Source organism: Corylus avellana, chromosome ca1 (assembly GCF_901000735.1).
Source record: "Corylus avellana chromosome ca1, CavTom2PMs-1.0".
NCBI lineage: Eukaryota > Viridiplantae > Streptophyta > Magnoliopsida > Fagales > Betulaceae > Corylus > Corylus avellana.
In genome coordinates, this window is record NC_081541.1 from 23,773,184 (window position 1) to 23,799,019 (window position 25,836).

The window sequence follows — 25,836 nt, forward strand, 5'->3', positions numbered from 1 at the left end:
TCCTTGTTAATTTAACATAGAAGGCAGTGTCCATAGGACAAACTACTCACTGCAACTCAAAATACATAGTGTGGCATCATGCTCATTCAAAATAACAAATTTTTGGATTTTGCTAACTAATTTGCAACACGTCAACCAAGTACGATGAAAATGATATGGATCAACATCAGGATTCCTAAAATAACATGTTTGTAGTAATAATTTTCTTAAAATTCTCTTCATCCTCAGCTAAAGATCATGACAATTGACAACCTCGTAAAGAAAAAACCACATGTGCCGGCCATTTCCATTTTCATACAACTTAAGGACATTTTATTGAAATCACACTCTCTCTGTGCCTCTAATATCTCAGTACTCAAGCCCAGATTTGATGCAAACGCAAAATATGATTCAAAAGATGATGATGAGGTAATTACTTACAATTACAGTGCTAGATGGGCTGCCTTCCAAAACCACGGCTCCTAAAATCGTACAGTGACATTACCCACGTAAACATCCTAAAATGATAGTTTTTTTACTATTATATTACAAAATACAAGCAATTATGTAATGACGATAAAATAACCCACGCAATTGATAACAAAGGAATACCACATCAGATAGCAACTCTGCAATTACATCACAGTCTCCTTACAACAAAAGTCCAAAATATAATAGCGTCATACCAATTACTTTAACTCGTTATCATGGTTATGCATGGATAGAGACAAAACAACAGTTTATGTAACGAAAGTACAAATTGTTGAAAACAAACCCAGCATACCCCCCAACACCAAACATACATAACAGTGTTCCCAGCATACACACCAACAACTATTTAAACTAGCATATAGGTGTTAGGTAATGAGCTAGGGATGAGGGATGCTATCCCATATCAGCTGGGCAATTGTATCCCTAGTGTTGGCCATTGCTATGGAGGAAGCTTTAGAAAAGTCATTGCTATGGAGGAAGCTTTAGAAAAGTCAAATATATGGCCGTACTCCAAGCCATCACCATCAAGTGGTTCAACAGGAGGGGCATGTGCAAAGAATACATCGTCACGATCAGCCAAGCGAATATAGTTATGCAAGGTAACACATGCGTTCACAAGAATTGGTTGGCGTGCAACTTTATACTTTGGCATTCTAGTTTGCACATGGAATCGAGATTTCAAAACACTAGAACATCGTTCAATCACCATTCTTAAAGACGAGTGTCGGTAATTGAACAGTTCCTTAAAGCCAACCAGGTCCCCTGAGTTGCGAAACTGTTGAAGATGATACCTCTCGCCCCTATAAGGTGGAAGGTAACCCTTGGAGCACGGAAACCCAGAGTCAACAAGATAATAGAAACCTACGCGAAACATTCAAAAGATGATGGATTTTAATTGCTACAATAAAATAGAGTTAAAAGTTATGGTCAGTATTGAAATAACGCATGCGTACCATCAGGGGGTATTGGGAACTGATTTTCAGACCAGGTCACTGCATCATAAAACACACACGAGTCATTTGCTGTGCCCTCCCATCTAGTGTACAAAAAAAGTGAAAAGCATATTGAAATCACATGTGGCAATAACATTCTGAGATATGTATGCCTTGTGCCCCCTAAACGCACTTTGACTCGCCATCGGAACCCAAGCACTAACATGAGTACCATCAATTGCACCAATACATTGCTACCAAGAAAAAGTGAAATGGGTCAGCATTAATGACTAATGTTATGAATGGACGGAAAAAGCATTGAGAACATTAGGAAAGTATATACACCTCGAACCAGGGGTAGTACTTCGGATTAGCAGCAATGTATGGGTGAACACCACCATGGTGGGTTGGCCTTATGCTTGTTTGGCCTAAGTGACAGAGAGCTCGCATTACCATTTTGAAATGACGAGAAATTGTTTCAGTCGAGTGTTGAAAACGATCCGCCGCAACACCCATACCTTGTCAATGTCCAGTTATTAAGCAGAATATGGCTAAAGACTCCTCCACCCGTAACAGACAGCTGTCTGCTAGGTACCCACCTCGTAGGGTAGTACACAGCAAGTTGAAAGTATCCAACTTCATCCTAAATAGTTCATAGCACGTGCCCGGACGGCCGAACAAAATCTTGTGGATGAAGTCATTTCCATGGAGAGTTGAGGTACGCTGCGGGACTCATTCTAGACATGTAGACTCGATCACCAAGTTTTGAAGTTGTAAGAGTAGTAAAAACATTTCTTCAAACCAGTCATGGTCATCAAAGGATGGAATCAATGCACTAAAGAAGATGAAGTCAGCATAATTCGGCCCATCCATGGATGCTAGATACAAATTCAACAAAGGCAGCCTTATGTTACTAATTAAATGATGTTACTTATAAATAATAATGATGCCAAATAAACGATAGTACACATAGTTGAAGACGCATATGAATGTGATAACTAACGTATAATTGACGATCTGAGAATAAATTGAGTAAAAAATAGTTTGGTAAACAATACAATAGCAATCACTAACAATTGGTTTTTTTTTTTTTTTTTTTTTCTTTTATCTCAAACCGTATCTGTACTTTTGTATATAGTCCACAGTTTGCATATATAAACAGGATGTGGATCACACCCTATTTATTTTAATATATACATAATCCACATAATTTATATAGAAACAATTGACTATGGTGGCTGCCGGCTACTATAAATAAGTCCATCTAAGGTTATTTCATTATAATAGAGGTCAAAACACCACCAAGTATACCGAAAATTATGTTGATGTATCAGTAATTAAATAATTATTTTCAGCGTACAAACCTGCACACTCATAGGCCATTTCAAGATAGGTACACCCTCATGGATTCAACTTTGTTTAAATTTTTTATTATGAAAATTATATTTGTTTAATTACAAACTGTAAAGGAAAAAAAAAAAAAATTATCAACACAAAAAAAACTACTAATGACATTACAATATGAGGTCTAAAACACAACCTCATATATAGAGAATTACATTGTTGTATCACAAATTAAATGATTTGTTCTAATCAATTTTCATAATAAAAACTCTAAATTAAAAAATAATAATAATCAACACAAAGATGCAACCAGTGACTTCATTACCGTGAGAGGTCCAAAACACCACATTATATACAGAAAATTTAGTTGTATTAGCAATGATTTTTGTTTTTTAAATAATTTTCAGCGTACATCCCTACGCACTCGTAATGGCCATTTCAAGAAACAAAAAAATACACCCTCATGGATCCAAGTTTGTACAATATTTATCAACACAAAAAATCTACCAATGGCATCACTGTATGAGGTCTAAAACACAACCTCATATACAAAGAAAAATATATAAGCGATCCCTACGTGGAATTTTTTTAACTCCTCCATTACTCCTTGGCTTCTCAAATCTCGCACTTGAGCCTTTTTTTCCTTTCTTTTTCTCAATTAACTTCTTTTCCCACCTTCTCTGCCAACTTCCTTTTTTTCTTTTTCTTTTTTTTTTAAAAAATTTTCTCCTTTCCCATCACTCACTTTGTTTTATATTATTTACTTTATTTCTTTGTCTCCCACTATCCACTCTATTTCTTTTGTTTTTTTTTCCTCCCTTTCTCAAGCTTCTGGCTTCTTCTCTCCCTTTCTCTTCTCCTTCTCTCTCCCTCAGTGATTTGATCCCTCTTAATTTCTCAAATCAAATACTCTCTCAGGTTTCGACTATATGAAATTAGGGCTTTTAGTATGTAAATTTCATATTAGTTCATTGTCAATGAATTTAATATTAGTTAATTGGAGTTTAATCCTGAATTGTGTCATCACATATGAGAATTTGATGTTAATCAACGAGGCACAAAATAACTCACATATTGAGAATATTGGTTGTTAGAATTTAAACATTTAGCTGGAGAATTTGACACAATTCTAAGCTCAATTCATCATTATATTTAAGTACCAGTGATTAGAAAAAGAATAAAGAATAGAAAAAAGTACCAGTTCATTACACGGTGCAAAAAAAAAAAAAAAAATTAAGAAATTTTTTTTTAGTTTAGCGGCACCTTCAATATGTAAAGGCTGGCTCTGCCACTACAAAAAGTGATACTACCGTATGAGGTCTAAAACACCACCTCATATACAGAAAATGATGTAGATGTATTATCAATGAATGTAATGAACTTTTTTTATTTTTTTATTTTTATTTTTTTAGAATAAATATAATTTAACTTAACATATAGACCCACACACTCGTAATGGCCATTTCAAGAAACAAAGTTCACCCTCATGGAATTTGACCATTTGGTTTATTTTGTATTAGAAAAATTATATTTGTTTAATAACAAAGACAAAAAAATATTTATCAATACAAAACAAGCATCAATTTCATTAGCATATGAGGTTTAAAACACCACCACATATAGAAAGTTCTTTAGATGTATGACCAATTAAACAAATTAATTTTTAAAACAATATGAAGAATAAAAGCCCTCACACAGGTTTTGCCCATTTCAATAAACAAAAGTCACGCATTGATGCAATTGTGTTTAATTTTTTTATTATCAAAATCAAAATTGTTTAATAACTATATATATATATATATATATATATAAAAAAAAAATAAAAAAAATAAAAAAAATAAAAAGAAGAAGTAATACAAAATACTACTACGAACAGACAGTACCAGATCAAATAGCGACAAACACTAGCAAGTGGGAAATCACGTATAATTGCAGATTTCATAAGTGAACACAAGTAAAAAGTTACACATAAAATAACAAGCAAACATTAACTTAGCAAATACGCAAATATTACAGAAAATTGCCAGCAATATAATTGCTAGCGGAAAATAGTTCCGTTACACATAACCAATAAATATTAAGCATACATTACAACCTTGAAATAAAGGATAGGAAAGCAAACAGCAGTTCCATAAAGCAACAAACATTACGCAGCACAACAGACCATAACATAACATACTATTGACCATTTTTTCCAACAACTACCACCTAGCCTAGAGGCACAAAATCCATGAAAGCCTCCTTTCTGGGGGCATGGATATAAATGCTTTTTGTAACTCCTTGTCCCTCAGCAATTCAACCGCCTTAAAATAGCGGTCATCATCAAGTTTAGGTGCAGTTTCAATCAGGAGTGCAATACACTTGGTCATAGGGTCAAATACATCTGAGCTACCGGCATCCTGGCTACCCCTAATGGCTTCAGCCATCATCAAGTCTTTTTTCAGTCGGGTTGCCTCAGTAAACTCCTTGATTGCATCACTCATGTAAAAAGATGCGGGTTTCTTACCCTTCTTGCGAGACCTACTCCTAGACCCACTACTAGCTTCAACTATTGGACGCTTTCCCAAACATCCACTACCGTTTATCATGACCCCGCCATTAGGAGAGGCATGAGGGTTGCCACGGTCCACAACTTTAGCACCACCACTACCTCGGGGTGCACTGTCGCCAGCACTCCCTGCCGAGCTTAGAAGCATACCAAACCTTAGTTCGTCATCCAGCTCATTCTCCACATCAGTATTGGGCGGATCCTGTGCACATGAGTGCTTCAACACACTTCTGGCAGTGGACCCATTGAATAGTACCCCCAACAACTCAAAATTTTGGCATCCCTTCCTACGGAAACAACTGGCCTTTTTGTTAACCTATGGGATACAATATTAAAAGGAATTACCTATTGGTTAGAAAATCTATAAGTAAAGAGGATAGGTGTTGGTACACTTATCCTTATGTATTGCTGCCACTAGGTCTCAGTCCCTGTAACAATGTTTGAAATAGGGTCCCATCCGAACCCTGTTTCGCTCATCAGAAGGTTAGAAAATTCACGGTGATTCATCCGCAATCTTTTATACTTGTCACTGCATTGTCTTGCAGTGTATGTCACTCCAAACATGTTCGACAATTGTGAGGCAATGGGAAACCATTGATTTGGGTGCATATGGCCATCCACTAGTCGGCCTTGGTTCATGAGCTCCACCAACATTTCAACAAATTTCGTCTCAATATTGAGAGGCCATGATGCATCCTGGTTAGCCATCTAGTGGGGATTGAAGTCATGGAAGGGATAACCAAAAAAAAAAATTCTTTATGTTCAAAATTCAATTTTTTTCCTACCTACACTAGACAAAATTACTAACATAGCTTTAACTTAAACATATAAATCGACAGAGGCAGACACAATTGAAAAAAATATTCATGATAATATTACAGTATACTAAACAACTCAGGGCTATGTTTACTACATGTTAGAACCTTTTTGCGGATTTTCGAGGGCGGTGTCGATGGAACGAAAGGGCGATTGTATTTCTTGCTTCTGGTACAGTATGCCTGCCAACGTAAGTAAGAATGTGTTAGAATGGCAGCAAAGGTTTAATGGCCTCAATTTTTTTTAAAAAAAGAAAAAACAAATTCAAAGAAAAAGGTGCAGTGAGAGGATGCAATTGTGGACCTTACCTTCCACGATCGTATCCTCGGTGCTGTAACGGTTGAGGTGGCCAAGTTGCGAGTTTTACGCTTACGACCAACTTTACTATGACAGCTACAAGTGCAGGAGGATTCAACCATTGTATTTGACTTGTGGGAACGAAGGGATTAAGAACACCTCAAGATCATTGTGCGTATCAACTCAACTCCCGTACATGTAGGGAGTAATTAAGTTGTAGGGATTATGCAGAGTAGGAACGGTGGAGAACACGCCCTCGGTTTATGCAACTTAGGCATTGCAGAGAAGACACTGAGAAGATGGTGAAGGGAAAGGTTTGGGGTACGGACTGAGGATTTGATTCAATAAGGGATATATTTGAATGCAAGAGTTGTATACGTGAAAGAGATGAAGAAATTTAATGGCATCGTTTAAGAGTATGTCATCCTCAATCGTTTATTTTGGGTTATCAACGTAACTATGGAAATTTTGCTAATTATGTTCACAATTTATCATGAACCGTTGGATGCTGGATTTTCATTTGAAGGAGCCATCTTTGTCGTAAGTAGAGTATACCAGGTAAAGACAAGATGATATGCTACATGTGAGCATTATAAGCATTATAAATGAACCATAATCGGACGGCTAACAAAGACACACATGGAAAATGCATAATCGAACGATTATGGGTAAATTGAGAGAATCGAGGAGGCAGTTGTCAAATTTTTTCGATTTAGGATGAGCTGGGTTACAGTGTGGACATAGCATTGCATTCACTTTTAATTGTTACACGTGTATGGCTACAACAATGTACTACTTCAGATGTTAAACCATCCAACTAGATCAACAATAGCAGCCAATCCTATTGGATGACTTGCTTATTGGGCATCACATGGGATTATACCATGAATAAATATCATATGCGGCATCACTCCACTTTTGAAGGGAAAAAGATATCTAAATCTCAACTTGCCAGCTTTATCTCACGCAAGTCTTATCTCCTTTGGCCGTTGGAAATTTTTTTTCTTTTCTTTTTCTTTTTTTGTTTTCTTACATACAACAAATCGATGCACCTAGAACCATTAGATACAGATGTGCAGCTGAGGAGAGCTGTAAGGATGAGTAGCCCGCAAATCAAAGCAATTGTAGCCGGTGGATATGAAAAGGACAAATGCTGGCACATTAATTAGGCGTGAAAAAAAAAAACATAAATGTCAAATTAAAAGAAAACTGAGTGCCTCGGGATATGGGATTAAGGGTGACTAATGAGTAAAATTGAATTTGGGTAGGTTGGTATTGGGTTGGTAGAAGCAAATTTATTACTCAACAAAAATTGTACCCGACCGGCCCCCACATTCATTGAGCGGCCTGTTGTATCAGGCTGACAAATTAATTAAAGGCCGGCCCAGAATTTCATGACCGTCACTGCCTTATGAAACCAGATTCCGAGCCTGGATGAAATGGTCTGAGTACAGGCCCAAAAACATCTCAAATTATTGCGGCCCAAAACTTATATAATACATTGGGTTTTGCAATTTTGAAACCAAACTCAAATCTAAACCCAAATGAAACGGCTTCCAAACAAGGCCTAAAGGTTCCAAAAGGAGTTATGAGATTCTTGAGATCATACACACTGATATCTGTGGACCTTTTCCTACTGCCTACCTTAATAGTCAAAGATATTTTATATCATTCATTGATGGCCATACATGGTTTATGTATCTCTATCTTCTGAATGATAAGGCTAAGGCATTAAATGCTTTCAAGACCTATAAGGCAAAAGTAGAGAAACAAAAGGAAAAGAAAATCAAGATCGTAAGATCTGATAGAGGCGGAGAATACTTAGGTACACAGAAAAAGGGACAAATAATAGGTTCATTTGCGAAGTTCCTTGAAGAGGAAGACATTGTTGCTCAATAAACGATGTCTGGCACACCACAACAAAATGGTGTAGCAGAAAGAAGGAATTGTACACTTATGGACATGGTTAGGAGCATGCTTAGTAATTCTCATCTCCCTTTATTTATATGGAGTGAAGCCTTAAAAACTGTTGTATATGTTTTAAACAGGGTTCTATCCAAGGCTGTCCCTAAGACACCTTTGGAATTATGGAATGGGTGAAAACCAAGTTTAAATCATTTACACATATGGGGTTGTCCTGCTAAATTGAAGATTTACAATCCAAATCTAAAGAAATTAGACCCAAGGACAACCAACGAATTTTTTATTGGCTATGCAGTTAACTCCAAGGGATTTAGATTTTACTGTTTTTCCCATAGTCCTAGAATTGTTGAGTCTATAAATGCAAAATTTATAGAGGATGCTAAACTTAGTGGGAATGCTTATCCTCAAATGGTTGAATTAGAGGAAGCACAAGAGTTGACTGAAGCTCTTTCACATGAAGGACATTTGATTGTGCTTAGGAAAAATCAAAATGATTACCTTGAACCACAATTGGTTTCAAAACAGCCAACTCATGAGGAAAGAGTTTAGAATGAACCTACTCAACCTCTTCCAAATGTTGAGGAAGTAGGATTAAGAAGATCCTCTAAAATAAGTAGACCAGCAATCCCTAATGATTATGTTGTATACCTCCAAGAGTTTGATTTTGACGTTGGGCCTAAAGATGATCCAAAATCGTTTTCACAAGCCATGAGTGGAGATAACTTCACATTCTGGTTCAATGCCATGAAGGAAGAGATGAAATCCATGGCTAAAACTCAAGTTTGAGATCTCGTTGACTTACCAAAGGGAGTCGTAACTGTAAGCTGCAAATGGGTTTATAAAACCAAAACGGATGCTTCTGGTAACGTTGAATGATATAAAGCTAGACTTGTGGCTAAGGGCTTTACTCAAAAGGAAGGGATTGATTATCATGAAACCTTTTATCCAGTATCAAAGGATTTATTTAGGATAATCATGGCATTAGTAGCTCATTTTGATTTAGAGCTACATCAAATGGATGTGAAAACAACCTTTCTAAATGGAGATCTTGAAGAGGAGGTTTACATGAAACAACCTGAAGGATTTGATGATAAGAGTCAAAAGGCTTGCAATTGATGATAAGAGTCAAAAGGCTTGCAAATTAAGGAAATCTATTTATGGGCTAAAATAAGCCTCCCATCAATGATATATCAAATTTCACAAAGTTATTACCTCCTATGGTTTTATTGAGAACTTTGTTGATCAATGCATATACCTTAACGTCAGTGGGAGTAAAGTTATCTTTCTAGTCCTATATGTAAATGATATTTGCTTGCAAGTAATGATTTAGGTTTGTTACACGAAACCAAACAGTTCCTCTCTCAAAACTTTGAAATAAAGGATTTGGATGAAGCCTCTTATGTCATTGCATTGAGATTCATAGAGACAAAAATCAACGAATATTAAAATTGTCTCAGAATGCCTAAATTGAAAAGGTTTTAGAGATATTCAGATTGAAGAACTATTCGACTTTTGTGGCACCTATCATTAAAGAAGATAAATTAAGTAATGATCAGTATCCCCAGAATGCATTGGAACCAAAGCAGATGAAAATTATCCTATATGCATTCGCAATCAGCAGCCTATTGTATGCTCAAGTCTGCACAAAACCTGACATTCAAATGGCGGTTAGAATGTTGGGTCGATATCAAAGCAACCCAAGATTGGAACATTGGAAAGCTGCAAAGAAAATCATGTGGTATTTGCAATGAACCAAGGACTACAGTTTGACATACAGACACATTAACCATTTGGAGGTGGTTAAATGTTCAGATTCAGACTTTGTTGGATGTGTAGATAGCATGAAGTCTGCTTCAGGATATATTTTTATTCTTGCTGGAGGGGCTATATCTTGGAGAAGCAGCAAGCAGACTATAGTTGCTACATCTACAAGACTACAACGGAGGCAGAATTTATTGTATGCTATGAAGCCACTACACAGGCATTATGGTTGAGAAATTTTGTTGGTGGTCTCAAAGTGTCGATTCTATAGCGAGGCCAATCAAAATCTTCTGCGATAATCGTCCTGCAATTTCCTTCTCTAAGAATAATAAAATTGGAAGCAGAAGTAAGCATATCAACATCAAGTACCTTCGCGTGAAAGAGAACATCAAAAGGAATAAAGTGTTAGCATATTAGTACTGAGTTAATGATTGTGGATCCTATGACTAAAGGTTTACCTACCGGGAAAGCTGTTTAAAAGTCATGTGGAGCATATAGGGCTCATTAATTCATTTTGTACTTAATTCTTTCTAATTAGGACATCATGTTATTGTTATAAAGTTTTTGTGCACATTTATTACCTTATCCATGGGGATAAAATTAAAGTTGGACCCGAATGACTTATGAGAAGTTTATTCATAAAGTTTGATTGCCCATATGGTACACATTTGAGGAATATTATATATTGTAATGCATTGAAGGGACGACTTATTATATAAAGGTTTTACCAGCATGATTTGTATGTAGAATTTCTAGAATGAGTGGGAGAATTTCATGAATGGTTGGAATAAATAAAGTAATGGTCATATCATAGAACTGAACACCATAAGAAATTTATGTGTCATAAGGGCCAAGGGGGAGAATGTAAGAAATTTTATTTAAGGAATGGCCCGTATGTCAAATATATATTTACTGTAATTATAAAATGAATATAATTATGGTGTTCACCGTAATTGTAATTATAAAATAAATATAATTACAGTATTCAGTGATTTATTCCAAATAAATATTATATTGTGGAATCAAATATTTTGAATTGATTATTGATTTGATTTTTATTCCTTGATTTGAGGAATAAATAAGGTAACAATTCTGATTGATGGTCTCTAACCTACCTATAAATAATGCCTATGTATTCCATTTATTGGGACTGCTAGACATAGGTTGGAAGAACTTCTTTCTCTATATTTTCCTGTTGTCAGGCTCTCCGATTGTTCAAGAAAGGTGTTCTTCATTACGCTTGAGCAAAACAATGGCCGGATGTATTTATATAATTAAATTATTCCGTTGCTAATTTATATTGTTAATTAGCATTTAATTATATATTGCAAACATGTACATGCTATAAAACATACCTCAAGCACATACTATTAAAAAAAAAAAAAAATGTGTTTCACGTGTTAAAGAACACATATTACTTTTAGATGCTGGTTTGTATAAAATTTCTTACAAACCGATTTGTAAGAAATGTGTCTCCATAAATTAATCAATCAGCTCGTGGGAACTTTACCTCCTCCTTCTTGTTATTTTGCTAATCAATACGCGAAAAGGGAGCTTTACCATTTTATTAGAAATTGAATGCAACCCAAGTTTTGAGTTCGATTTATAGGCCATTTATTTTTATTTAATTCAAAAGGTAGATGGGAGAGATTACATGTAGGGTTAGCAATTTTGACACGGCCCGCGAACCCAACACGAACACAACACGAAGTTACCAGGTTTGGGTTTACCCTTAACGAATTTGGGTCATAAATGGGTCAACTCATTTATTTTGTTCCTGGCGGGTCAACCCACGGGTGACCCTTGGGTGACCCGCCACACCCGTTCAAATTATTAAAAAAAAACACACACACACAAGAAAAAACCCTAGAAAGCCTAAAATCCTAAACCTAAAACCTTACTTTCAAACTTCATGTCGCTCTCCCATTTATTTTCATTAATAAAAACTTCCAACTAATCTCTCACTCTCACCAGGTCTAGAAAATTTAAATAAATAATTAAAAACAATATCTCACCAGCAAGTGCAATTGGAAAGGACGATTGAGCCCTCGGCATTAGGTCTACTGTACTACATGACAGTGACCTCTCTAGATGCCATTATCACCTTCATAGGATTGCGCAAAAAATTGATGAGTTCGAATTGGGTTTGAATAGATTTGATTTGCTCTTAATAAATGAGCTCATTGTTGTTAATATAAGATTAGGCTAAATTATTGTTAAACGAGTTGTACGAAATGGGACCCTCTCCTGTTTGAATGAACTGGGAGGAGAGTCGATTTCTTTAAAATGAAGGGTAAAATTGTCTTTAAAAACAATAAAATGACAATTTTGCTTTTTATTTTAATTGGATTGACTTCTCTCCCGTTCGTTTGAATCGGAAAAGATTATTCGAGTTATACTCACATATATTTGGTTTGACTTTTATATATATATAACTTTATTATTATTCATTTTTATAATACTACATTAATTTTGTAATAAAAACATTTTAAGTACAATAGAATTCTCTTCTTAGAGATTTGGTATGCACCTAGTAGCAATATTGTTGTTGCCATTAATGGCTTAATGGCTTTACGTTAGAGTAGCCTGGAGAAATGAAATGGAGAGGAACCAGTTGGTTAAAATTTGAGGGGTAAAATTGTATTTTCAATTTTAGTGGACAATTTTGCCTCTCAAAAAACCAACCGGTTCCTCTCCATTTCAAATCTCTACATTTCATTTGAAATGGAGATGATCCGTTAGCGAAAGATAGACCAAGGTATTTTGTTTCTAATTCAAAGTTGGAAATTGATTATTTTTTAGGTTAATTGGCACTTTACCTTCTTCTTCTTCCTTTTTTCCTAATCAATACGGGGAAAATGGAACTTTACTATTTATTATAAATGGAATGCAACTGAAGCTTTGAGTTTGATTTATAAGCCATTTTCTTTCTTTTTTTTTTAATTAATAGCGGGCGGGGGAGATCAATTGTGGCACTATTCTATTTGTGCATGATCATAATAGTACCTACCGACGAGAAGCTGCACATGAAGGGCATAGATAGTGAAAACTACATACACTCCTTCAAGTCCCACTAAGTCATAACCAGACTTAGCCCCACTAGGACATTAACTAGGAGCTAATGTGGTTTACACTAATCAAGCATGGAGATTTTTATTACAGGATTTAAACCTATGCCCTAGTATGTAACTAACCACATTATAAATTTCCTTGGATCATTGAACTACCACCCTAAATGATTTATAGGCAACTTCTTGTTTTTATTTGTTCCCACTTGTCACATTAACTACGATAGCAGTAAGTAATGCTTTAACTTGTATTATCCAATATGGAATATTAGGTGCTCTTTTGGTGTTCTTTTGGTTCTAGGTGAATATTATTTTCTAAAAAATCAAAAAAGAAAGTTGATTTTGTTTCTAGCTCTAACTTGATTTTTAGAAAATAATCCACCTATAGGAGAACATCAAGTATTTTCCTTATCCAATCCAGCTCGATCATCCACAATTTTCAAGGAGTGATAAAACTTTGTAGTAAGGATTATACATTAACGGCTTGTCTAACTTCAATTTTTTAATGTTATTTTTATTTATTAAATAAACAACCAATCCCTTGAATTAATAACCAAGACTCGTTTGAGATTAAAAGGGCAAATTAAGTCAGACTTTTAAGATTGAACACCATCACATTGTTAGATATATGAATATGTATGTGTGGATAATGAATTTATATACATATTAGAAAACATAGTCATAAATTCAAGATTTGATTATTCAACATTCAAGTTCATTTATTTAATTAACTCAAATTCAAGATTTAATAATCGTTTCTTGGTTTTTGAGCTAGTGATTAGCTCCATGGATATTTTGTTTATTAACTTTGGGTTGTGGTTTAATAATCAATTGTGAATGGTGTTTCCTTTTGATTAACATGTGTGTATGCACTCTTGTATGGTGCATGATATACTTTGTCTCCAAACATTTTTTATGTTGGTTATATATTTTCCAATCTTAATACTTGTAATGAGTTTGTTGTATTATTGACAGAACAAGTACACTAATCTAATAGCGGTTTGTTAAGTAGGGGTAGGATTGTAAATGTATGTTTTTCCTGTACTTTTGTTTAATCTTTGATGCTGTTGAGGTTTTGTCACTTAATGGTTAATGGGAGAGATTGTTAGACTTAAGAAATGGGTCATTTTCAGTATTCAAAACCATAAGTGGTTGTCTCTTTATTGACCCAAGTGCTTGGTGTGAACATGGAAGTGTTTAGAGAATTATGTGAGGTTTCATTAGGAAGCCGTTAGAAGGTTGTCATGGCAGTATCATTCTAAGCTCTCGACCTTGTTCCATCAGATAGCCACCAAAAGGTCGTCATGAGGTTCTTGCATCTGGAATAACATATACTCTCGGCCAGACTCTATTAGACTACCATTTTCTTCCAAAAACTCCCCCTTCCGTCAGTCAACCACGTTAAATTGGACGAAATATTTTCTTTTAGATGTTAAATTTCCTTAAAAGATAGAAATACCACCAAATAAAAAATTTAAACAAAAATACAAATATATAAATTTATTTTATTTTATTTTAAAAAGAGAGAGAGAGAGAGAGAGAGAGAGAGAGAGAGAGGAGTGACTGCCAACAGGGAGGGGGTGGCCAACAAGCCACCCCTAGAGGTGGCCGGGGGTGGCAGGTGGGGCACTGCCACCCCCGGCCTGGTTTTTGAGCTTGTGATTAGCTCCATGCACATATTGCTTCTTAACTTAGGGTTATGGTTTAATAATCAATTGTGAATGGTGTTTCCTTTTGATTAACAAGCTCATGAACTAATTAATGATGATATGTGTATGAACTCTAGTATGGTGCATGATATACTTTTTCACACATTTTTCATGTTGGTTATATATTTTCAAATCTCAATGCTTGTAACAAGTTTGTTGTTTTATCCATAGAACAACAAACTTTGAGCGGCAAAACCTCTCTCTCTAACCTCTCTCTAGTCTAGAGTTTTTTCTGTAATGCAAGGGGTGAAAAAATAGAAAACCTTCGTTTTATCGTTCAAAGGCGGCATGTTTTTTAATAATATTACTAGTAAAATAGAAGTCGCTTTCAAATGGTTTCAAAAGGATTGAGTTAAAATAGAAGTCGCTTTTACATCATGGTCTACTTGTCACGCCCCAATTCCAAAAAGAAAAATTTGATTTACAAGTCATATTCAAATCAAAGCTGGGGGTGGTGGAAACCGACTGGGCATTTATCTTTTCGAGTATTGGGAGACAATATCTTTCTTATTCAGTTCGAACACTTCTGGGACAAGTCTAGAGTGTTAGAGGGGCGGCCCTGGATTTTTGAGGGAACTCTATTTGCGGTAGAGGAGTTTGATGGCTTAACGCCACCAACTTAGATCGTTTTCACACAGGTAGCGTTCTGGATCAAAATGTTCAACTTACCCCTGGCTTGTATAGGGAAAGTTACGGGGATGAAGCTGGGGGCTACTGTGGGTATAGTGGAGGATGTGGACACAAACGAAGATGGTATTGGATGGGGCAAATATCTGCGGGTGAAAATCAGAATCGATGTTCTTCAACCCCTCGCTAGGGGGAGAATTTTGAAGCTGGAGAATAAATCTATTAGGATACCCTTCCAATACGAGAATATACCCTGGTATTGTTATCATTGTGGGAGGATCAGTCACGGAGGTTTGGCTTGCCCGGTCAAGGAGCCACGGAGCGTCTCCGGGGATGCCACCAAACTGCAGTACGGTCCATGGTTGAGGGTGAGTCCACCCCTGAGAGGGACGGATAAGGGCCAGTGGGGACATGGAGAAGATGCGGAGGCACCGGAAGGGAGTAATCGACGGAGGAGTGGGGGCTCGTGGGCAGAGGATCACCGGAACGCTGGGTCGATGAAGAGACGCTTCGACGGGGAGACTCTAAACGGAAATTTTGGGTATCCCCAAAATTGCGCAAATATTGATTATGAGAATATTTCCTCAAGAAATAATTCCCATAACGGTAACAAAAATGGCGGAACTGTTATGGAGAATAATAGTAATGACATAGCAGATTTGGCGGAAAAACGTGCAAGAGGCGAACATGCAAGGTGGGAAAGTGATGGGGGAATTAATTTCCCACAAGAGGCCAAGATAGGTGCGCTGAATTCAATGCAAAAATCTGATGGGGAAGGGGCAGTGCAGATTCTGGAGAATAGTTCTCTTGATGAGAATATACCAAAATCTTTGTGCATGCAAAAGGAAAAAGCGCTGAAGACACGTAAGTCCATCAAAGTTAAGCGGAAGGAAGCCAATGAAGGGGGTATGTCCTCCAAGGGTACACGTGGAACAATGCTAGTAGATGAAGATGCTACGGAACAGCCAATTGCTAACGTGGCTACTCTCTTTGCTCACCACCTAATGGATCAAAGGGGTCCACGCCAGACCAAAAAACGACGACTAAGGAGCAGCCCAATTGGGACGTTGGAGGAGGAGACTTTCGATGATGAGGGGAAAAGCAAAGAGGTCAGTGGGTCTTCGAATAAGAGGGGAAAACCGACAGCGATGGAAGTGGAGAAGGAGCTGCAGACTCAGGTGGTGGCTGGTTCACAGCCCCTCCAAGCATTATGAGAGCCTTAAGTTGGAACTGCCGAGGGCTTGGGAACCCTCGGACAGTTCGGGATCTTTGCCGTTTGGTAAAGACTAAGAGACCCAATTTGGTGTTCTTAATGGAAACCAAATTATCAGCCCGGAGAATGGAAGCAATTAGAGTTCGAACGGGTTTTGTTAGTGCTTTTTCGGTGGATAGTGTCGGAAGAAGTGGGGGTTTAGCTCTTTTGTGGAGCAATGATATTTCTGTGGAGATTCAAAATTATAGCAGGAGACATATCAACGCTGTGGTGCAATCTGAAGCTAATGGCCAGCTGTGGAAGTTCACTGGGTTTTACGGTCAACCCAATGTGTGGAAGCGTCATGAAGCTTGGGCTCTTTTGAATCATTTGCGAATTTATTCCCCTGAGGCTTGGTTATGCTTAGGTGATTTCAACGAAATTTTGGAGGAAAAGGAGAAGTATGGTGCAGTCAGAAAAGCAAAAAGCCAAATGGAGGCTTTTCGGTCTACTTTGGAAGCCTATCAACTATGGGACTTGGGTTCTAAAGGACCTGAATTTACATGGTGCAATATGAGGAGTGATGGCCAGTTTGTAAAGGAGCAACTAGATAGAGTATTGGCAAATGAAGAATGGATCAGACGTTATCCTATAAGACAAGTAGAAGTTCTAGCCTCGGTCTGCTCGGACCATACCCCACTGGATATTTATTTTCAAAAGCAAAAGGGACTGCCCCAGTCCAGTCATAAAAGATTTAGATATGATGCAGAGTGGGGGGAAAATGTGAAGGCAAGAGAGGAGGTCAAGAAGATCTGGAGAAAAAAGGAGGTGGGTGGAAGTGCTTGGGAAACGGTCAAAAGCAATTTGGAAAGAAGTAAAAAGAAGCTGTTGGTCTGGAGGAAAATATACAAGGGCCCATCTGAAAACATAATAAACCAAAAGGTGGGAGAGTTACAATAGCTTTATGGAGATGCTGGCCTCTTAGACGTTAACTCCATCAGAACGCTACAAGCAGATGTGGATGAAATTCTGGAACGGGATGAGCTGAAATGGAGACAAATGGCGAAAGAACACTAGCTGAAACTGGGGGATAGAAACTCAAAATATTTCCACGCCTGTGTTAATCAAAGAAAGAAGGCGAGCAAAATTCAGTGCATTTCGGATGGGGAGGGAAGATGGTGTATGACTCCAGAAGCTGTCCAAACAGCATTTATTGAGCACTTCCAAAATATTTTTACCACTTCACAACCGGTGGGCTTCTCTCAATGCCTTGAGGCTTTGCCAAGAAGGGTCTCGATGGAAATGAATGAGAGGCTGCTTCAAAACATGACTAAGGAGGAGATTATTGCAGCTCTAAAAGACATGGCGCCACTCAAGTGACCAGGCCCGGACGGCTTCTCAGCGTGCTTCTATCAAGAACAATGGGAGGTGGTAGGCCAGGAGGTTTGTGAGGCTATTATGCATTTTTTTACTACTGGTTTTATTGATGAAGATATAAATTATACTCATATTGTTTTGATCCCAAAAATAAAAAACCCCACAAAAGTCACGGAATTTCGGCCTATTAGTTTGTGCAATGTGGTGTATAAGATATTATCTAAAGCGTTGGCAAATAGGCTGAAAAAAATTCTTCCCCATATTATTTCAAGTAACCAAAGTGCTTTTATACCTGGTCGGCTCATTTCAGACAATATCTTGGCTGCCTATGAAACCTTACATACTATGCACTCTCGCATGTGGGGTAAGGAAGGTTTTATGGCCATCAAGATTGATATGAGCAAGGCGTACAACCGAGTGGAGTGGTCATTTTTGGCAGAAACCATGGGGAAATTGGGTTTTGATCACAGATGGATTAAGCTGATTATGAATTGTATTACTACAGTTCATTATTCCATTCTAATCAATGGAACTCCTGTGGGGTACATCCACCCATCCAGAGGGATCCGTCAAGGGGACCCCCTATCCCCCTATTTATTTATTATATGTGCAGAAGCGCTGAGCTCAATGTTTCAGAAAGCGGAACGAATGGGAGTTTTGAGGGGCGTCCCGACATCAGTAGGAGGTCCAAAATTAAATCACTTATTTTTTGCTGATGACAGTCTCCTTTTTTGCAAGGCGAACCGAGCAGAGTGGGATTGTTTGTCAGGGATTTTAGAGCTATATGAAAGGGCATGGGGACAACGGCTTAACAAAGAAAAGACGTCAATTTTCTTCAGCAGAAATACAAAGGAGGAGGTTCGTGAACTCTTGATACAATTGGCGGGTATTCCAGCCTCACAGCGCTTTGACACCTATTTGGGCCTCCCCGCTTTGGTTGGGAAGTCAAGGGTTAGTGAGTTTCACTCTATAGTTGAGAGAGTTAAGAAGAAAGTCTCGGATTGGAAAATGAAGTTCTTATCCCAAGCGGGCAAAGAAGTCCTTCTTAAGGCGGTGGTACAAGCAATCCCCACTTATAGCTTGAGCATCTTCCTCCTTCCTAAGGAGTTGTGTAGGGAATTAAACTCTATCATGCAAAAATTCTGGTGGGGACTTAAGGCCAATGATAGAAAAATTCACTGGATGAGCTGGGAGAGGATGGGGGTATCAAAATCACAAGGAGGTATGGGTTTCCGTGACCTTTGCTGTTTTAATAAATCTTTATTGGCAAAACAATGTTGGAGATTAATGCAGGATGAGGAAAGCCTAGCTGGTAAAATCATTAAAGCTAAATATTACCCACGGAACTCATTGTTGGGAGCAAAATTGGGCAGTCGGCCTTCCTACGCGTGGAGAAGTCTATTGTCGGCTATGGAACTACTCCAAGAGGGTTTAATATGGAGAATAGGGGATGGGCGTACGGTCCGTATATGGCAAGATCGATGGTTACCTACGCCTTCAACGTTTTCAATTCAGTCTCCATGCACTAGGCTGGGGGAAGAGGTGAAGGTTGTGGATTTAATGGACCAGTCTACAAGAGGGTGGAATACCGAACTGATTAAGGGGATTTTCACAAGTCAGGAAGCTACAACAATTTGCAATTTGCCTCTTAGCCGGTATAGGCAAGCTGACAAATTGATTTGGAGGGCCACTCCAACTGGTGCGTTCATTGTCCGAAGCACCTACTACATGGAAAAAATGAGAAGGGAGTCTTTGAAAGGGGAAGGGTCCTGCAGCACGAGATATGAACAGGTTTGGAAATCTGTTTGGAACCTGAAAGCTCCTAATGCTACCAAGGTCTTCCTGTGGCAGGCATGTGCGGATATTTTACCGACCAAGGAAAAATTAATGCAGCGGAAGGTTGTGGCTGAAAATATGTGTCTGTTTTGTCTTAAGGAGAATGAGACTGTGGCGCACATTCTATGGGAATGCTCCTCCTCTTCGGACGTGTGGGGGGTCTGTGATCCAAAGATCCAAAAATCTAGGTTGGTGGGGCTGGAGTTCATTGACGTGGTGGCTCAGTTATTAATGAAGTGCAGTGAAGAGGAAATGTCTCTTTTTGCATTGGTTGCAAAACGCATCTGGGCTCGTCGTAACTCTGTGTTGCATGGGGGGGAATTCGCAAATCCAAATAAGATTGTTCAAGAAGCAAGGTTGACCCGGGACCAGTTTTGCTGTGCCAACGATAAGGCAGTGGAACTGAGTGAATCATATCCTGCAGTAGGGACGGCTAATACCAAGTGGAGGCCACCAGCTGAGGGGACTTACAAAGCCAACTGGGATGTGGCGATTGATAGGAACAATTCCCGCCTGGGCTGTGGAGTGATCATACGGGATTTTCAGGGTGCCGTCATTGCTGCTCAAAGTAAGAAAATTCCCATCCTTCAAGAACCAGTAGTTGCGGAAGCCACGGCAGCTCATGAGGCTGTGGAGTTTTGTAGGGATGTGGATCTTCAAGAAGTTATCATGGAGGGGGATTCGCTACAGGTTGTTCAAGCATTCATGGATCCTGGAGCTAATTTCAGATCGTACGGTCAGGTGATAGAGGATGCCAAGACAATTCTGGGGAGAATGAGGATATGGATGTGTTGCCATGTAAAGAGGGAAGCAAATATGGCAGCTCATGAATTGGCAAAGTTCGGACTGTCATGCTCCTCAAAACAAGTTTGGATGGAGGAAATACCAGAATGTATTCTCTCTGTTGTAACTTTAGAGCAGTCTGCTCTGTCATGTCAGAGCTATGCTCTTGATAATTTCTATGATGGAATAATATTATTCAAGGTTTCAAAAAAAAAAAAAAAAAAATCAAAGTTGGAAACATAATTTTATAATTATATTTAATCATCATGACTTGTAAATTAATCAATCTAGAGCTGACATGACATCATTATACATTTTTTAGTTTGTAGGGTGTGGGTTTTTTAAGTAAGTAATGCTATTTAGTAAAGTGACACGTAGTTACAGTTAGTGATTATTGCTTCTAACTGCAACTGCTTTAGGTAGTTATCAAATTTTAGTAACCGTAACTGCATTGCTTTAGGCGGTTAATTTTGAAATAACCGCAAGTTAAAACTTATTGAAACCCAAAACCACGTCACATAACTGCTTTTTAAGTTTGAGCCTTTTGTGTTTATTTTGGTGTTTAGAGCCTACCTTACGCCTCTTTTTAGGGTCTATTTTAAATGGTATTAAACACCAAAATATGCTATTTTGGAATATTATTAGATATATAATATATTATATATAAGGGTATGCAGTTAACGGTTGTTAACTACACATTTGTACACCCCTACAACTTGATGATGTTGCAATAAAAAATCAGTTCTTAGATCAACACTTAGAGGAAAAAAAAAACTTTTCTTACCTCCAAAGTATAGGTGCATTTAAAATCATACGCTCGAAGTTTAAAAATTTGCAATATCACTTATAAAAAAAATAAAAAAATGGAGACTTCATTTACCTCAAGAATAAGTGTTTTTGCAAAATACCCTTTTTAAGTTTAAAAATTTACAATATTCGTATCCTAACAATTTCCCCCTGTCAATATCACTTCCATCATTAGAGTTTAGAGTTAAATCAAACGTTAAATATGTGAAATTGATCTTATATTCTTGTAAAAATTTTAAAAATACAAATTTTTCCTTAATTAAAAAATTAAAAAATAAATTGGAAACACCTAAATGTTTTATTTATGGTCATGGGATTGCTGACCCACTGGCTGGCTTTGGTCGTGGGTTGATGTTATATATATATATATATATATATATATATATATATATTTCAATGGGGGTATTTTGGAGATTATGACATCCTTTGTTAGAATTTAACAAAAACAAAAATCCTAATGAATAATAATAATAATAAAATCCTAATAAAATAGTAAGATTGAAAGGGGTAATTGTTGGAATACCAACATTGTAAATTTTTAAATTTTGATACAATTACAAAAATGCCTACTCTTCCAAAGGTAAGTGAAGTTTTTTAAAAATAATTAATTAATTAATTAATTTTTACTGTCACGCTATCTTAATTATTCAAAAAAATATTTTTAAAAAAAATCCAAACCGTAACTAAAACGGTTTTTTTTTTTTTTTTTTTAGTGAAATAAGTGGAAAAAATTTTATATATATCGGAATTTAATAAATTAGTGATGATTTTAAAAAAAAAAACATCACTAATTAGTGTCAGTTTTGCCTAAACCGACACGTTTTCCCATTTCCCTACTCTTGTTTAGTTATCCTTTGGAACCATCACTACTTTTGTAGTAAAGGTTTTTAGTCCTAAACCATCACCAGAAAACCATCACTAAATCTCTATTTTTTTTGTAGTGAGAGTTTCGGCATGGTGTGTGGATCTTCTTCTTTTCCTTTTCCAATAAGATATTTCTGGTGGATTGGTTAGAAAAAGGCCAAAAATAAAAAATAAAAAAGTCGGATATGGTAATTTTTAATTCGTATTCTGAAGTGAAACCCAAAATGAATTTTAAATTTCCAAACTCTTTTGTTTTTTTTTTTTTTTTTTTTTCAACAGTTGAGCAATTGCATCCAAACAATTAATATGAAGAGAACTCATACAACTTAAAAATGTGCCAATAAAAATTAGCAAATTGAATTTACACTTGTAAAAAAAAAAAACTTAATGAATAATTTTCACTATTTCTTCAACGTCATTACAGTTATATGACCATTGTATATAGGTTATATTACCCTTAAGTTATATTTATTATGCAAAATAATTATTCTATTACAAAAAAATAATTATTTTTCAATTTAAAAAATAGTTGTTGCCTTGTCATCAATGAGAATGGTTATTCCAAGTGTTCAATTCTTATTATATACTCTACCACCATTTCATGCATCATGAAGCATGTTCAAGTCCTTCTCCCTAATTTTCCTCTTTGTGCGGACATTAAAAAAAAAATAATAATAAATTAAATCTATTCATTTTGTTATGTATACCAAACAATCTTATTACTAACTTAACAATTTTTAATACGATTCGCGAACCAAACATAAAATTAAAAGGTTAAGGTTGAAGAGTCAAAATTGTTTAAATAAATTGGTCAGATTAAGATTAACCTATATAGTCTTATACCCATACCTCCACACGACCCGAACCTGACACGCAACATAATACTAACAATTTTTTACATAACCCGTTAACCCGACACGAACTTAATACAAAATTAAAATATTAAAGTTAAAGAGTTTGACCTATTTAATTAAATGAATCGGATTAAAATTAACAAAATTCAATCAGCAAACACGAATTTCCACGGCAGATTTATTATATTCTACTTGGCAAGAAACAAAATATTCAAATCTCGCTACAAGAAAAACAGATCGTGACCGTCCAATAAAAGAAATCAAGAAGCTTTATCCTTGCGAGGCATCTGCTTCCTATTGGCATAACTCTTGGCATGAAAGTCGACAAAAAGAGCCAAAAGAGATGCATTGAAAACAGCATTGAAGCACCAACCCCACATCCCAGAGCACCCAGATCCTGTAAAGTGGGAGTAGAGCATCCGACCCGACACCGCAAAGCTGAACAAAAATTGCACAATCTGAACATTCGTGACCAGCCTCTTCCACTTGGGCCGGAGCCCCATTGCGCATAAGAAGTAGTAGGCGTACATTATCACGTGCACCGCCGCATTGGTCACGAGCGCCACCGGGAACAGAGACTGTCGAGTGTGGAGCCAGAGGTAGCACATGATCACGACCGTTGCGTGGTGGTACACGTGGAGGAAGGTGAGCCGCCGAGTGGAATTACTGAGGATTATCAAAAGGGTGTCTACGAATTCGAGGATCTTGGAGAGGTAGAAGATGTAGGCCCAGAAAAAGAGGGGCCCAGTGGGAGGGATGTGCGGTGGGAAGCAAAAGATCCAGTGGCGGTGAGGAGTGTGGGTGAGGATGGAGAGAGAGCAACCGACGGCCATAATGAGGGAGAGGAGGAGGAGGGTGAGGTTGTGGACGGCGGAGATGGGTTTGAGGAGGTGGGGGCCAAGGGAGGGTAGAGGGATAAGGTGGCGGGAGAGGAGAAAGGTGAGGGAAAGGTAGGTGACGACGGTGAGGGTGAGGAAGAGAGGGGTGGAGCCTGGGGTTTGGCCGCGGCTCCATGAGAAGTGGAGGATGGATGGGTGGTTCACCACCCAGAATTGTACGGTTGAGATTGTGGCCTCCATTTTCAGGCGACTATGGATGTGGCCGTGGGGGAAGAGAGGAAAAGAGATGTCGTTTGTGATGTCGTTTGTGGTGGATTTTGAGGATATGATGAGATGGATTTGCTTATTTTAATTTTTGGAAAAACAATTTATAAAAATTCAAATCATTTAAAAAAATAAAAAATTTCGTCCTATTTTGGCCCACTTAACTACAGCATAAACAAAGAATAATTGAAAATAATTGCCTTGTTAATTTAGAAAATCTTCACCTTTCACTCATGGATCTTCTGATTGACGTTGAAGTGTAATAATTATCCCTCTTCATGTACTGTGTAAACAAATCTGCCTTCAATCTATTTAGAAAAAAGGAAAAAAAGGAGTATTAGTAAATTCAAAGTAGAACCAGTCGCATTGCAAAGCAACTTAGGAGATCAAGAATCATGAAAATAAAATAGCTAATAAAGCAGCAAAGCCCTTGAGATTTTATATATTATTGATTGCTCAAGCATACTTGATCACATTAACCACCAAAACACCTATTAATAAGATTGTTGCCTTGGAATTTTGCTTAAATCAAATTCATTGAATGCAACCAAGGAATTAGCTCTATCACCCAAAACATAGAAACATCTTCAGGGAGGTTATGATCAGAAACATCACCAGCTCAAGCAATTTCTAATTCTAGAAATTATTCATTAAAATGGCATGCTTGTGCTTCGGCCAAGTGAGCACAAGCCAGTGCCCTGCAATTGTCGGTCGAAAATGCTCTCACTTACTTAAGCAGAACAATGGTCTTGGTTATTTGGCACACGTCACAAACAAATCAAGCAAAGCCGGCTACCATAAGAAATGAAACCTTTTCTGGCATTCATTTGGTTAAAGGGTTCTCTCCATCAATCCCTCTTGCCCAGAAAATGAATCCTATTCACATTTAATTTCAGGTAAACACTGTCTAATCCGACTTATGCAGCACTCAACTATTGAAAACCTAATACAACCCCCACCGACACAACTGGTATGTGCAGAAGATGATGCTTCACAGGTTTAATTTAAACTACAATGTAAATCCTCATATAAACCCTAAATTGACATCCACAAACTCAAGCTAAATCCAGAAATTCAGTAGAAAAGAAACCCCCAAATTTCATACCCATATGAAATAGGACCCAGAATTTATACCAATTGGAATGGAGATTTGAGTTTAGAGGCCTCCGGCAATGGTTCACCGGAGCACGCCTGCAAATCCGGCCAGTTAACACAGCCGCTCAACACTGCCCACGGCGCCACCTCTTCCTCTCTCTCTCTCTCTCCGCCTCCTCTCTCTGAAATCTGTCTCGTTCTCCCCTTCCTAGCAAATTTTCTCTCCTAATCCCACTCTCTGATTCGGCTTATAGATAAAGGAAGAGAATGGGAGGAAGCAGCATATATATATATATATTGGCCGAAAATCCGCAGTTATCTTATAAAGTTGTTTCCTTGTTGGAAAAAAACAATCAAAAGACAGAAAAGCCCGAGGTAAGTTTGAAGCAAAAGATCAAAAAGCACATCTACATTTTTTAAATCAAAGAA

At 37.3% G+C, this 25,836-nt stretch overlaps 1 protein-coding gene across 3 annotated transcripts; it reads right to left on the reverse strand.

Moving 5' to 3' along the window:
• Positions 1-577: 577 nt before the first annotated feature.
• On the reverse strand, positions 578-25,675 carry LOC132164253 (uncharacterized). Of its 3 annotated transcripts, XR_009438365.1 has the most exons (5): positions 25,447-25,675; positions 24,537-24,620; positions 6,219-6,293; positions 1,425-1,463; positions 578-1,332 (listed from the first exon to the last, which is right to left on the reverse strand). XR_009438365.1 is itself a non-coding variant. In XM_059574734.1 (4 exons), exons 1-4 carry the CDS (start codon positions 6,528-6,530, stop codon positions 911-913), a joined length of 657 nt encoding a protein of 218 aa, XP_059430717.1. In that variant the 5' UTR covers positions 6,531-7,440; the 3' UTR covers positions 578-910. The 3 variants fall into 3 exon arrangements, 2 of the variants coding, with proteins under 2 accessions (XP_059430717.1, XP_059430710.1); XM_059574734.1 differs by lacking the exons at positions 24,537-24,620; positions 25,447-25,675 and adding an exon at positions 6,420-7,440 and having other exon boundaries at positions 6,209-6,293; XM_059574727.1 differs by lacking the exons at positions 578-1,332; positions 1,425-1,463; positions 6,219-6,293 and having other exon boundaries at positions 23,235-24,620.
• Positions 25,676-25,836: the final 161 nt, after the last annotated feature.